The sequence below is a fragment of the Suricata suricatta genome, chromosome 15 (genome assembly GCF_006229205.1).
Source record: "Suricata suricatta isolate VVHF042 chromosome 15, meerkat_22Aug2017_6uvM2_HiC, whole genome shotgun sequence".
Classification (NCBI taxonomy): Eukaryota; Metazoa; Chordata; class Mammalia; order Carnivora; family Herpestidae; genus Suricata; species Suricata suricatta.
In genome coordinates this window covers 21661061-21676088 of record NC_043714.1, presented here as the reverse complement: position 1 = coordinate 21676088, position 15028 = coordinate 21661061, and the positions used below count along the sequence as shown (strand labels likewise).

Here is a 15028-nt window from a genome sequence, read left to right as displayed (position 1 = left end):
TATTCACAGAGTTGTGTATCCATGACTACAGCCAATTTTAGAACATTTTCATCATTCCCAAAAGAAACCCTGTACCCTTTAGCTATCACACCCCAATTCCCCATCCTCACCCCCCGTCTTGAGCAACTACTGATCTACTTTCCATCTTTACAGGTTTGCCTGTTCTGGACATTCCATAGAAAAGGAATCACAGAATATGTTGTCTTTGTGACTGGCTTCTTTCACATAGCGTGGTGTTTCCAAGGCTCACGTTTTTCGTGTATCTTGTATCTTGTACAGCGTATCTGTTGAGGGAGGTCTGTGTTTCCACTTTTGACTATTGTGAATAGCAGTGCTATGGACACTCATGTCTAAGTTTTTTGGGTACATACCTAGGAAGTAGATATGCAGGGTCATATGGTGGTTCTAGTTTTAACTTTTTGAGTGAACCTCACAGTTTTCCGCAGTAGCTGTACCATTTTACATTCCCACCGGCAATGTATAAGCGTGCGGATTTCTCTACACCTTCACCAACATTCATTTTGTTTAAAGAAATATTATAGCATTTCTAATTGATGTGAAGTGGTGTCTATTTGTTTTGAGAGAGAGAGAGAGAGAGAGAGAGAGAGAGAGAGAGAGAGTGCACGCGCCCCAGAGACCGAGCATGTGCACAAGTTGGGAAGGGGCAGAGAAAAAGGGTAAGAATCCCAAGCAGGCTCTGTGCCTGACACAAGGCTCAATCCCATGAACTGTGAGATCATGACCTAAGGCGAAATCAAGAGTGGGGCATTTACCAGACTGAGCCATCCAGGTGCCGCTGAACTGTTATCTTATTATGGTTTTGATTTGCATTTCTCCAATAACTGATGTTGAAAATCTTTTCATAGGCTTGTTGGCCATTTGTAGATCTTCTTTGGAAAAATGTCTATTCAAGTTCTTTGCTCATTTTTAATTTTATTTTTAGTTATTATTTGAATCCCAGTTAGTTAACATACAGTGTAAATTTGTTTCAAGTATACAATTTAGTGATTTAGCACTTACATAACACCCAGTGCTCATCACCTATTTAACCCAGCCCCCTGCCCACCTGCCTTCTGGCAACCATCAGTTTGTTTTCTTGGTTTTCCTCTCTTTTTTCCTCTATGATTATTTATTTATTTATTTATTTATTTATTTATTTATTTATTTATTTATTTATGTTTAAGTCCCACAGATGAGTGAAATCATATGGTACTTGTCTTTGACTTATATACTTAGATTAATATGTACTTAGTGTAATACTGTCTAGCTCCATTCTCAGTATCACAAATAGCAAGATTTCTTTTTTTATGGTTGAATAATATTCTGTGTGTGTGTGTGTGTGTGTGTGTGTTTCGCATCTTCTTTACCCTACAGTCCAGCAGTTGCATTACTAGGTATTTATCCAAAGAATACAAAAATATTTATTCAAAGGGATACACGTACCCCAATGTTTATAGCAGCACTACTAACAATAACCAAATTATGGAAAGAGCCCAAATGTCCATCAACTAATAAATGGATAAAGAGGATGTGGTGTGTATACACATACACATACACAAAGGAATCTTGCTCATTTTTTAATTGGACCATTTGGCTTTTTTATTATTGGGTTGCATGCATTCTTTCATAAGCATTTTCGGAGCAAGCACCAGGTGTGAAGTGATGGTACTTTGAGAACTAGGAAGACGGATAAGGTAAGACCGCCACCTTCTAGTCGCCCTCAGGAGGGAAGTGAATGGTAAGTGCTCCCGGCAAGGACTCAGGCCTTTGAGAGATCAGCAGAGGGAAAGAGACTGCACTTCTGGAGGGGCAATTTTGGGGCCCCTGAAGGGAGTAACACCTGAGACAGGCCCAGGAGAAAGGGAGTTGAGTGGGCTCAGGAGCCGAGGTTAGAGGTGGGAGAAGAGTAGGAATGGCCTGGCCAGAGCTCAAAAGTCCCCAGGGAGATAGTAAATCCAGGAGAACCCTGGGAATGGAGGTGGGGAAGGCATGTGAGTGAGAAGAAAATAGATGAATGAGATGACGCAAAATTAGAAATTGACACAGTCAAGCAAGAGGAGGAGGAGGAAGAGGAGGAGGAAGAGTGGGAAGTTCCACCAGGGACTCCAAGCGCGTGGAACTGAGGTAGTGGTCTGGCTAGGATTGCCCGTAGATGCAGCACCAGGGGGCTAGTACCAATTGTTCCTTAAGTTGTTATTACTCAGGTGTGTGATTGGGAAAAGCCAGCCTGAAGGCTTTGGAGTCCAGAGGTGTCCTGTTTCTTACTAGGTGACATCTGTGTTGGCACCAGGGCTGGTGTGCAAAGTCTGGGACTACCAGTAACCTGCCCCCTGCCCTCGGGGTTTCCAGTCAGTTTACCTGAGCCCACAGCCCGCTCTGTGGACCTGCCCCATGGGCTGTCGGTTCCCCCCACCCAAGGCGTCAGCCTCATGGTTTCTTCTCGGGTCATTTACAGCCAAAGTGAAGGATCAGAGAGTCATTCTGGCTTCCATTACTTTCCAGCCCAGACCAGCTAGACAGCTGGTTCCCCACTAGATGAGCTCCTTCCTTCGTTTTGGCAGGAAGACGAGAGTCTCATGCATTAACTCATGTGCCCTGAATGCCTGCTGGGTGCCAAGCACTCCAGAAGGAGGAGGAAAACCAAGATGCATCCCTGATTCAAGGAAAACACCTGTTCCGGCCAGAGGCACACTCACCGTGAGGCATACACAGCAGCTACATCCACAGGGTTGGTCAGAACCGAGTACCCCTCAGGACTGAGGAGTGTTACTAGTGAACTGGGAACAGGCTATGGCATGGAACACTTTCCTAGTAACGTCTCATGAGACTGGAGTTCTAAGGGACATACCTGGGGAAATGGTGGCATATTTCCTTACGTCCACACTCGGCATTATGTATGGGGTGCACCTCCAAGCCGCAGAAGCTGTGGTAAGTCAGGCAGGCGCTGCTAGTCAGCTGGAAGGTGCACGTGGCATTGGCCTTTACAGCATTCACAGAGAAACCATTCCATCGGAGTAGTCGGCCTCTGTCCCCTGAGAAAGAATGTGTACGTTCTGGCCACCTCCACATCTCAGTGCCCTGCACGTGGTATCAACTCACAGTATTTGTCTTCTGATTTCTTCCTCTATTGTCACAGGCAAGGATGGCACCAGGGAAGGAGACCATCTGCTATGGCTACTTGAGGATGGAATGCCACCTTCTCAATAGTGGCCTCAAAGTCCAGACCATTCTATGTGTCTGTGTGTGTGTTTTAATTGTCGTAAAATACACATCACAGAAAATTTACCATCCTGACCATTTTTAAGCATCCAATTCAACAGTGTTAAATATATGCATGTGGTTGTAACACCAGTCTCTAAAACATTTTTGTCTTACAAAACAAACACTGTACCCATTGAACAATACTTCCCCGTTCCTTCCCCCAAACCTGCCTCCCACCAGCCCCTGGGAATAACCATTCTACTTTCTGTTGCTATGAATTTGACTACTCTAGGTACCTCATAAGAACTGAATCATACACTATTTGTCCTTTTGTGACTGGTTTGTTTCACTTAGCGTAACGTCCTCAAGATCCATTCATGTTGTAGCAGGTTTCAAAACTTCCTGCCTTTTTAAGGCTGGATAATATTCCATTGTGTGTATGTACCACGTTATCCATTCATCTGTCAATGAATATTTGGGTGGCCTCCACTTTTGACTGTTGCAAATAGTGCTGCTATGAACAAGGGTATACAAACCCCTCAAGACCATGCTTCCAATTCTTCTGGGTATCTACCCAGAAGTGGATTGTTGGATCATACGGTAATTCCATGTTTAATTTTTTGGGAGACTACCGTTCTGTTTTCCATAGTGGCTGCATTGTTGTATATTCCCGCCATCAGTGCACAAGGGTTCTGGTCTTATAAGTAGCTGTTCTTGAAGACTGGATTGTGGGGGTGCCTGGGTGCCTCAATTGGTTAAGTGTCTGACTTTGGCTTAGGTCATGACCTCACGATGTGAGTTCAAGCCCCGCTGTCAGCTCAGAGCCTGTTTCAGATTCTGTGTCTCCCGCTCTCTCTGACTGTCCCTTGTTTGCATTGTCTCTCAAATAAATATTAAAAAAAAAAAGACTGGATTGTGTTTTCTGAACAGATCAGATCTCACTTGGAGTTGGAAATCTAAAACTTTTTTTTTTTAATCTTCCTGCCTCCCAAATTTTCCAGTGTGTAACTGGTTTGATTCAAATGAATCATACTTTAGGGGTCTGATACCATAAGAAAACACTAGAAACCATAGAGGCTAGTTAAGGAATCTATATGAGCCCAGACACCTCCACTGCCAGGGAGAGCCCAGTGAATTCTGCAATTGTGCCTGTGTTTCTCTGGTCCTCCGTAACCTCCTCCTTTCCCCTGGAGCTGACATTTAACTGATTTTTTAAATTACTTGATTCCCCTCCCCCATACCTAAAACATTACTTCTTCTATTCTAAGACAAATCATTTTGGGGATGCCTGGGTGGCTAGTTGGTTAAGCATCCAATTTCAGCTCAGGTCATGATCTTGCGGTTTGTGAGTTCGAGCCCCACATCGGGATCTGTGCTGACAGCTCAGAGCCTGCAGCCTGCTTCACATTCTGTGTTTCCCTCTCTCTCTGACCCTTCCTGTTCGTTCTCATGTCTGTTTCTCCCTCCTTTCCTCTCTCTCCCTCCCCCAAATAAACATTAAAAAAATTTTTTTTAAATCATTTTGAATTGATATTTCTTCATTGAAAATAGACCCAAAGTGCCCAAACTTCTTGTGTGGCTCACTAAGCTAAAACCTGGAGGCGTGAGTGAAACTTGTTCCCAAAAGCTCGGTCCCAGAGGGCAGTCTGGCCAACCCCCTTCTCCAGAAGGCGCTCCCCTGCATCTGTAGCAGGTAAGGAGAAATGGTTCCGGGCTTTCCGCCGCTGCTGGAATGTCTTCAGGGACAGACTCCAGGCAGTAGAGCAGGAAATGTGAGCAGCTGGAGGAACAGTGGTTAGGGAATCCCTCCCTGGGGCTGCAGCTTTTGCTCCATCTAGTTCCTTCCATGACAGTCCTGTCATTCCTTCACTCCCTGACCAGGCTCTGCGCTTCCCAGCGCTCAGTCCGCCAGGGCCTCCCTCTGCTTCAGGAATGCGGAGGGCAGAGCATTGAGCTCAGGAGGCCATCCTGAGAAAGACATCTTCCATACACTTCCAGGGGGACTGCCGACAGCCTTCAGCGTCCATCTTGCAGTAAATCCCCCTGAATCTGACAGTGCCATTGCCAAAGTCAGGGCAATGGGGTAGAAATTAAAAGGCAACTTCTGCACAATAGAGATTTCTATCTGTCTGTCTCTCTGTCTTTCATCTTATCTATCTATACTATTTTCTTTTTCCCAAAGGATAAGCTTTCCATTGTCAATTCCAGCTGGAAGAAAATGATACTGTAGGGCTCAGATTAAAGTTCTCCATGTCTGCCTCAATGCGCATTGTTTCTAGGACCTAACTTTTGTGGTCTGTCTCTCTCCCCCCCCCCCCCCCCCCCCACCGCTTCCTCCTCCCCCTCCCCCTCCCCCCAAGGCGCCTAGATATTCTGAGGGGCTGGGGAACCAATGGGAGGGTACCTTACAAACTTTCCCGCTCTTCAGTAACCTCCACATACAGGTGAGGTTATGAGAGAAAAGACTCCGAAGACACATGAATAGAAATTTCCTTTGTCCTCCTAGTTCCTTCAGAAGCAGCAGAACAGGGGAACAGAACAAGAGCAAGTGCACAGACGACTAGGAAAAGTACCTATTTCACAGATGAGCATGTTGTGTGATGAGCACAAAGGTCATGCAGGTCAATATTTTTTATTTTTATTTTTTAGTTTACATCCATGTTAGCATATAGTGCAGTAATGATTAGAAGAGTAAAATCCAGTGATTCACCCCCATGTATAACACCCAGTGCTCATCCCAACACGTGTCCTTCTGAATGCCTCTCACCCAGTGAGCCCCTCCCCCTCCCACAACCCCTCAGCAGCCCTGTTTATTCTCTGTAGTTAAGAATCTCTTAGGTTTTGTCCCCCTCCCTGTTTTTATAGTATTTTTGCTTCCTTTCCCTTATGTTCATCTGTTTTGTATCTTAGAGTCCTCATATGAGTGAAGTCATATATTTGTCTTTTCCTAATTTTGCTTAGTATAATATCCTCTAGTTCCATCCACATAGTTGCAAATGGCGAGATTTCATTCTTTTTGATTGCTGAGTAATATTTCATTGTATACATATACCACTTCTTTATCCATTCACCCATCAATGGACATTTGGGCTCTTTGCATACTTTGGCTATTGCCAATAGTGCTGCTATAAACATTGGGGAAACCGTACACCCGTATCCTCTGGATAAATACCTAGTAGTGCAATTGCTGGATCATAGAGTAGTTCTTTTTTTAATTTTTTTGCAGAATCTTCATACTGTTTTCCAGAGTGGCTGCACCAGTTTGCATTCCCCCAGCAGTGCCAAAGAGATTCTTTCTCCACATCCTCACCAACATCTGTTGTCGCCTGAGTTGTTAATGTTAGCCATTCTGACAGGGTGAGATGGTATCTCATTGTGGCTTTGGTTTGTATCTCTGTGATGATGAGTGATGTTGAGTATTTTTTCATGTGTCGGTTGTCCATCTGGATGTCGTCTTGGGAGATGCAGGCCAACATGTATTGAGCATCTACTGTGTGAGCTTAGCATTATATGAGGGCTAGGGCTAGAATCACATGAATGAAACAGGACACTTGTCCTCAGATGTACAAGTAAGTCACTGCAAGGCAGTAAGTGCTTACGATATTGTATATATCTAGATGTCTATATATCGATGTATTGTCTTTGCCCCAGTTCCTAGCACAGAGCTCCTAAAACCCTTGGAATCTCCTGAGTGATGAGTATCTTTGGTATTCAGTAAAGGCCTTTCCCACCATACCTGAGTTCCTGCTAAGGAGGTGACAGGGGGTGGGCACGTGGATAGTTTCGAGGAGGGGCTGACCACACTTAGAGGGCTGGAATTTTCCACCACCCCTCCTCCCAACCTCCAGGGTGGGGAGAGGGAATGGAGATTGAGTTCACTCACCAGTGGCCAATGGTTTAATCAACCAAGTCTAGGTAATAAAACCCCTGTAGAAACTCTTGATCTACAAGATTTGGAGAGCCTGCGAGCAGGTGAACACATTGAGGTGCTGGGAGGCTGGGAGTCTGGGGAGGCGCGGAAGCTGTATGCCACGTCCCCTGCCCCCCTATGTTCATCTGCCTGGTCCTTCGTATCTTTTACACAAACTGTACTCACGAGAACAGTGTTCACCTGAGTTCTGAGTTCTAGCCCGTTATCAAACCTGAGGCAGAGGTTGTGGAAACCCCCAAATTTATAGGCAGCTGGGCAGATGTGTGGGTGGCTTGACGCCCCCATTTGTAAATGGTGTCTGAAGTGGGAGCAGTCTTACAGGACTGAACCCTTCTCCTGTGGGGTCTGTGCTGATTCTGACAAGTGTCAGAATTGAGGGGCACAGTGGCTCAGTTGACTAAGCATACGACACTCGATTTCGGCTCAGGTAGCGATCTCAAGGTTCGTGAGTTCAAGCCCTGCATTGGGCTCTGATAGTGCAGGGTCTGTTTGGGATACTCTCCCTCTTTCTCTGCCCCTTCCCTGCTCATGCTTGCTAGTGCTCTCTCTCTCTTTCTTAATAAATAAAAAAACTTCAAAAAAATGGAATTGAATTATAGGACACCCAGTTGGTATCAAAGAATTGAGACTTATTGGGAGAACCAAACAGCATCCTAAACCAGGACTCTGATATCAGTACCACCACCACCACCACCGTTAGACTGGTCGGCTGAACGGTTGAGGCGTTTGTTGTAGGTCACAGATAACAGTAGCGAATCAACTCAGTGCAATCTCTTCAACATTCAGTTTGTGGGAGGCACGATACTTGGTGCTTTGCGTGCGTCCGCACCTGTGCCCCTCATGTACTCGCCAGACGGGTCCTGCTGTCACTGCCAGGTTACACTTGAGGAGGCTTCTGGAGGTGTGGCTCTAGGCCCTGAGGACATGAGGGTTGCCTGAACGCAGTATCGTAAACTGGGTGGCTAAAGGTATAGAAACTTACTCTCTCTTGGTTCCAGAGGCTAGAAATCTGCAATCAAGGGATTGACAGGGTTGATTCCTTTTTGTGGGCTCTGAGAGGGTCTGCTCCTTGCTGCTTCCTTGAAGCCCGTGGCGCCCTTGTAGCTGCACCTTTCCAATCTCTGGCCCTCTCTTTCCACGGTGCTCTCCCTGTGCTTGTGTCTCTCTCAGAAGGGTGCCAGGGGTTGGACTTAGGGCCTATCCTAATTCAAAGTGACCTCATCAGGATTACACCGCAAAGACCCTATTTCCAAATATGGTCACATTTCCAGGAACTGGGGGATAGGACATCAGTGTTCTCTCTTTGAGGAGGAGACATTTCGATCCGTGACACTGAGCTCTTAAATGGGAACTCTACAGTTGTGGGATGTCATGTGCCTTGTCAGGGCCAGGCCTCCTCCCTGCCTGTTGGCCTCCTGGGCCAGGCACAGACCTCCGCTGTGGGGGAGGGGACGCCTGCCGGGTGGTGTCCAGGTGGACCACCCAGCACGTGTGCACAAGGCAAGGGGGCGGTGTTCACGGCCGCCGTGAACACGCACCTCTCTGCAGCGTGGTTTAAATCACCTTGACAGGAAAACCTCAAACTTGGAATCTGGGCGGAAGATGCTTTATTTTTCTTGCTAATCAATTCTCTTGCTTTGGCTAGTGGTTAGGAGGGTTTCGACGATTATAGCTAAACAGCTTGTTAGAAGCTCCTGGAAGATACCATGTAAATGCTTGACAGAAATGGAGCAAGTCAGATGAGACATAACTAACTATTGAGTTGGATTCTGGGTGATGTGACTGCACATCCCCAACACTTTCCCGAAAAGAGAGCTAGTCACGGACGTGGGTACGTGCTTTGACATAGCTAGTGGAGCGTCACGTGGGAACTGCAAGCGCCGGAAGTCATGACAAATAACACCTAGGACTGTGGTCACTCACACCACTCTGCCTGGACATCCCCAGGGAGCGCTGGGGAGTGCAGACGATGTCCATGTTGACCTAGGGACGTGCCCGGAGCGCCCTGGGCTTGGGCCGAGTTCAGTACTTGAGGGAACCAGATAGGAGGCTGTCCGGTTGAGCAGACTGATAGAAGTTGGTTGCGTCCCATCTTGTTGGCAAGTAAGGAGGGTTCATTTGAGCTAACATGTATCCATTCGATGATACTTGAAATGCACTTTGTTTCTCCTCTGGGTTCTCATGAAATGCTGCCTGCACATTGAAGCGAGTCATGCTTTTGAGGCCAAACAAACAAAACTGCCAAACAACGGTTTCCAGGTTTCACTTAGGAAGAAATTTTCCTTTGGTCATTTAAACAATGGATTCAGTTACTAGAAACCCGAGCGCACGTTTCAAGACCTCATGTGCTATCTGTTAACGCTGGCCTTCACCTTTTGGGCCTCTGCCCCAGGGCTGGCCACACAGACGCTTTTCCTTGGGCCAGACTGAGGTTTCTTAAGTGTGACTCAGGCTGGAGATTAGGTCCAGGCGGAGGAGATAATTGTTTCTAGTCTGGTTTCTTCTTTTCTCCAACGTCACCTTTTATGACTTTTCCTTCAGCTGCTCCCTCGTGTTCCCCAAGCTTCAGTCCCTGGCCCTTCTCATGTGTGCTTCCCCCTGCTCCCCTGCCCCGCCCCCCAGCTCCACTTCCCTGCACAGCTTCTTTGCAGAGGACTCCAGAATCCGAGCCCCGGTGTCCTTCCTGCTGGCCACCTGTCTGCCAGGGACTGTCCCCCTGCACCTCAAAGGCAGCACTTCTACGATCAGATGCACTGTCTGCTCTGCGGCTCCCACTTAAATCCAGCCTGGTTCGTGATGAGCCGTTTTTCAGTCATTAAGCTTAGAGGTGGAGTCTTCTGTGCCATCAGCGGGTCCAGCTCTCGCTCCACAGACTCTTGAGGCCGCCTCTTCCTCCACATGCTCACGGCTTCTCAGCCTTTTACAAGAGCCTCCCTCCTAACTGGCCCCCCAGCTTCCTGTATTCCTGAAGTCTCTACTACACCTCAATTGATTCTACTAACTTTGTAACTTTGCTCATGCCCTTTCCTGCTTAAAAAAACACAACAAAAACACTGGGTGGTCCAGTCGGTTAAGCTGTGGACTCTTGATTTCAGCTCAGGTCATGATCTCACAGTTCGTGGGATTAAGCCCTGTGTCAGGCTCTTCGGTGACAGCATGGAGCCTACGTGAGATCCTCTCTTTCCCGCCGTCTTTGCCTCTTCCCCACTTCAACTCTCTCTCCCTCAAAAATACACATAAAAAAAAATACCCTCCTAGACTTCCTTCTCCATCCTCATCATGGAATAGAGGCTGTTCTCAGGATGGGACCTACTTAGGGACAATGTGGCGTTTTCCACATGGGTCCTATTTCAGGCACAAGGAGTATAATTTTTCCTTTTCAACCTGTGGGCCTTTCCTGACCATCAATTTCTTGGAACACCTGAGCGCCCACTCTCCTCTCCCTCTGCAGCGTCCCCAATCTTCCGGGCTTCTCTCAACTGCCACCTGGCTGAGAACTTGCCACACTTGGAGGCTTCATTTGAGGCATATGCGCATAGTTACTGGTATCTGAACTTGAGTCAATGAGTCCCGGGATTGGTCCTCGGCCTTTGTGGATGCCTGGCCTACTTGCTAGACTGCCTGCGGGCAGAGGCCCACTCCGGCCCCGTGTCCCCGCCTTTCTGACCCGCCCCAGCCTTGCTGTCCCCCTCGTTCTAATCAGACACAGGCAGTAAATTTGGCATGGAAAGAACTACCCTCCTCCCCCAAATTTTGTTGGAGGCAAAAGCAAATTTCCAAGATTCAGTTCAACACAAATTTAGAATTATTTCTGCCAGTTGGAAAAGAAAACTTTGAAAATGACATTTGACTTTTTTTTTTTAAACTCGGGAAAAACATGAAAGCTATAGCCTTTCAAGGAAACAAGATACACACACACACACACACACACACACACACACACACACACACTTTATGCAGTTCAATCCTGTCAATCTAATCTTTTGTGACAGAGCAGCAGCCCTGCTAGCCCAAGGTGGTGGGGGAGGGGGGGAACAATAGTTGGATTTATCTTTGCTGGCTTTAAAACTTTTGATTCCTAGGTTCCACTCAATATAATTATCATTAAACTGGTTGAAAGGTGGGGGAGGGGGGTGTGGTGGGGAGGAGGGTACAAACCAGTTACAGCTGAGGGAAAAACGTGGTCCTCCCTGGGTGTCAGGCTTGAGCCCAAGAGTCCTGAACGTTGGCCTAAATGAGCCAGATGACAGAGAAGAGAACACAAGGTCAACATGAATGCCGAGGAGGGCTGGGGGTGTGGGGGGCGGGGTGTAGATTAATAATCAGGAAAAGTAACTTTGGCAATTATGTGATCAATACTAGCATGTAGGCCCAAATAGGGGAGGGTTTTCATTTAGGGAAAACAACATTGTCAAAATAGCATTATATTAAGAATGTGATACTGGGGTGAAGAAATACAACATGTAGCAATTTCATAGTCCTAGACTTGCATTAACCTCTACCTGCTTCTAATTCCACAGCTAAAGCCAGGAAAGAAAATTTTGATGGCACTCCCGGGAGAGCACCAAACTAATTAAACTGGGCCTGCAGTAGGGAATTGGAGATTCCCACAAAGTTCAATGAATTAGGTTTACTGAACCTAGAGATGGACAAGCTTAGAAGGCCAGGACCAAACGAAAATAGAAATAGGTTTAAATGATAACGCATGAGAATAAAGTTAACGTAAGTCAGGCTTTCCTTAGTCCAGTAAATGGGACGTGAGAGTGGCCCGGACTTCTCTAGGATGGTGTGCGAGTGCTCTGGGCTAACTGGGAGGCAGACCCGGACAGACTGAGAATATGTCTCTACCCCACAGTGTTATGAAGCTCGATTTCCAATCCAAATGCCTCAGGTGTTATAATGGCCTCAGACTTGGATATCATTTCTTTTAGAGAAATTCCAATATAAACAAAGCTGTTTGTGAGGACCAGCGCTGGGAACGCACGCAGTGAGCAGGCCTCTCCTGTGAGGACAGAGCTGATTGGGTCCGCGGAGCAAACTAACAGGAAATGGATGCTGTCTTCCCACTTCCGGTGCAAACAAGCCCTGAGAAGCGTCTCACCTAAGGAGATGGTAACAACAGAAACCTGAGTGCTGGCACCCTGAGTTGTTAATGGCTGTTCTTGAACATTACCCCAAACATTTCTCCTTTTAAGTGTGATCTGGCATGAAAAAAAAAGGGGGGGGCGGGATGCAATGATTTTTCTCTACAATATTGGTGATAATAATCACAGTCTGTTGCACATGTAGGTTAATTCTTTAAATTTAATCAGTCCTTTATAAAACGTCCCAATTAGTAAAAGATGGCTTATTTTAATAGCCTTAAACATTGGTCGCTATTTAAACAAGACATTCTAAAAAAAAAAAGGCAATCACATAATAGTTTATAGTAATTTACAAGTGGATGGTATACATTTAGATACAGAGGTAGAAGTCCACTTTAACAACATTTCACTAATACACATTTACCAAATTCAAGGCACAAAATAGTTTGCTTTACAAAAAAATACTGTAAAAATGTCAATTGCTGTTCTACAATGTGAATAAAACTTTCAGAAGAATCTTTACACCCTTCCACACTTACTCCATAGAATATGGTTCTTCCCCCTCAGTAATCGTAGTTGGCACAAAAATGGGGACTTTTTTTTTTTAATGTGTAAGTTCCCAATTTTAGAAACTGTTTCTTTGCAGGGCTGCTATGTATTCTAGATAAAAGTCCACTCAAAGAAATGAAACACAGCAGCTTCCTGAGGAAAGGGCACTTTCTGGATGCAGCAAAATTCACAGGTAGAAAATGTCTGACCTTTGTGGATAACTAGGCCTGCTGAGTGAGATCCTTAAGGAAAGATTTCAGAGACAAAATTAAAAATTCAGCTAACACTTCAGTCCTTATGACTTTAAGAAAGAGACCTGATTACCTTTACTGTAATAATCAAACATTGTTTACTTCAAATTGATGGAGATTTCAAAATTCCTTTTCAAAAGAGCTGTACACACAAACACCACAAAAAGCCCCACAGGCTCTGCAAAACTGAAACTTAGAAAACATGAGAAAATAGAGCACTGTCAGTCCTTGGAGTTGCAAGGGCGTCAATTGGCTAGAGTTTAATTACAAGAATTAATAAACTCTATGGAGATTAAGAAGAAAAACCCACACAGCTGAAACACACTGTTGTTATCATCTCTAGACTTTCTGCTCATTAAAAAAAAATAATGGTAGCCTGGAGATGTCACACAGTGCTTGTCTAACAGATTTGACAGGTTTTAGGGTTTGGCCTAAAAGGAGCCTGTTGGCAACAACATAAGCTCACTTTTGCTGATCACATTTTCCAAGTATTCTAGTCAGTTAATGTACACTTTATTATTTTTTTATAAGGTGATTAAAAAAAAAGTCAACATGGATTTGGAATCCAGAGGATGTCAGTAATGCTGATGCAGATCGGACTGAAATACTTTGATCGTCTTCTGACAGAAAGGATATTCCATACAAAAAAGATGGATTCTCAGATTCCGTTTTTTGCTTCATTATTGTTTGTGGCTTGTTTTCTCTGAGCAATAAATGGGTACATACACTTGTCCGCTCCTAGGAACCGATACATGCACACGACTGCTTCAAAAGGGAGGATGCTGGAAAGGGAAAGGTGGCGGTCAGCAAACGGGGGATGTCTCGGGTTGAGTTACAGGGCGGGGCGGGCACGGAACAGACGCGGCACCCAGGGAGCCCCTCCCGAGTTACCTCTTCATAAACGTCACGATGTACATGAGGCGGGGGGTGCAGATCATGGGCTGGTCGGTGAGGATGGCCTTCATGGCCTGCTTCACACAGTAATCAGGCTTCAGAGGGGGCAGGAAAGGCTCAATTTCTTTCCTGGAAGTTATACATTAGAAAAATGAAATTAAGAACTAACACAAAGTAGGGAAGACTGGAAATACACACCCCAACGTTAATAGTGAGGTTTTCTAACATGGATTCATTTTGCTTACTTCATTGTGCTTTTCTGTATTTTCCAAAATTTCCTACTATGAATACATTTTATTTGTATAGTCTGGAAAACAAGTTAAAAAAACAAAATTGGGTCTACTTTTCTGTAAAATGAGAAAATGTTTTTAAAGTGCCTTAAAATGTATTTCATATTTTTTCAATAGAAAAAGAGGAGGGTGTTTGGTATTGCCATACTTTTAAAATATATATTAGAAATAAATAAAACATTTTTCAGAGAGAGAGAGACACACACAGAATCCAAAGCAGGCTCCAGGCTCTGAGCTGTCAGCGCAGAGCCTGATGCAGGGCTCAAACTCATGAACCATGAGATCACGACCTGAGCCAAAGTTGGATGCTTAACTGACTGAGCCACCAACACCCCAACGACACCAAAGTCTTAGTGCTAATGTTGTTGAAATGATGGCATATACACTGGCCTAACCTTCCTGAGTGAGGGAAGTCAGCTGTTCACATTCCTAGGTATTTTCACTCGGGGGTATCTGAAACAAAGTGCGTATAGACATCTGACCTTCAGCTGAATCCATAACATTATACATTGAAATAACATAATACAACGTACTCCTTTCACTTTCCATTGTCTCACCGCAGTTTTGGACACCTGCCGTGATGCTAAGTAGGAAACAGGGCTCTTTACGCTCTCGGCATTTCGCTTCTAAGTATAGAAGATGAACACACACACACACACACACACACACACACACACACACGCGCGTGCGCGCACGCGCTCACGGAAAGAGGCAGAGCTTGAGTCTGGTCCCAGCAGCCTGAGACTGGAATGACTCAGATCGAGCCCCACCTGCTTCCCAGCACAGCCAGGCTCAGGATGAGTTAAGAACGGCTCTCATCAACAAGGA

At 45.5% G+C, this 15028-nt stretch overlaps 1 protein-coding gene and 1 long non-coding RNA gene across 2 annotated transcripts in view; one reads left to right on the top strand and one right to left on the bottom strand.

The window, feature by feature from the left end:
- Positions 1-12071: 12071 nt before the first annotated feature.
- On the top strand, positions 12072-13743 carry LOC115279019. Its single transcript, XR_003903160.1, has 2 exons — positions 12072-12244; positions 13548-13743. It is a non-coding gene; the product is annotated as an uncharacterized LOC115279019 (long non-coding RNA).
- The window catches only part of RDH10 (retinol dehydrogenase 10), a 28091-nt gene continuing 25476 nt past the window's right edge, over positions 12414-15028 (bottom strand). Inside the window, exons 5-6 of the mRNA XM_029923525.1 lie at positions 13908-14039; positions 12414-13798 (exon numbers count right to left, since the gene is read on the bottom strand). Of these exons, the coding sequence (XP_029779385.1) occupies positions 13675-13798; positions 13908-14039 (256 nt within the window). The 3' untranslated portion in view covers positions 12414-13674. The remainder of the gene's footprint in view (positions 13799-13907; positions 14040-15028) is intronic.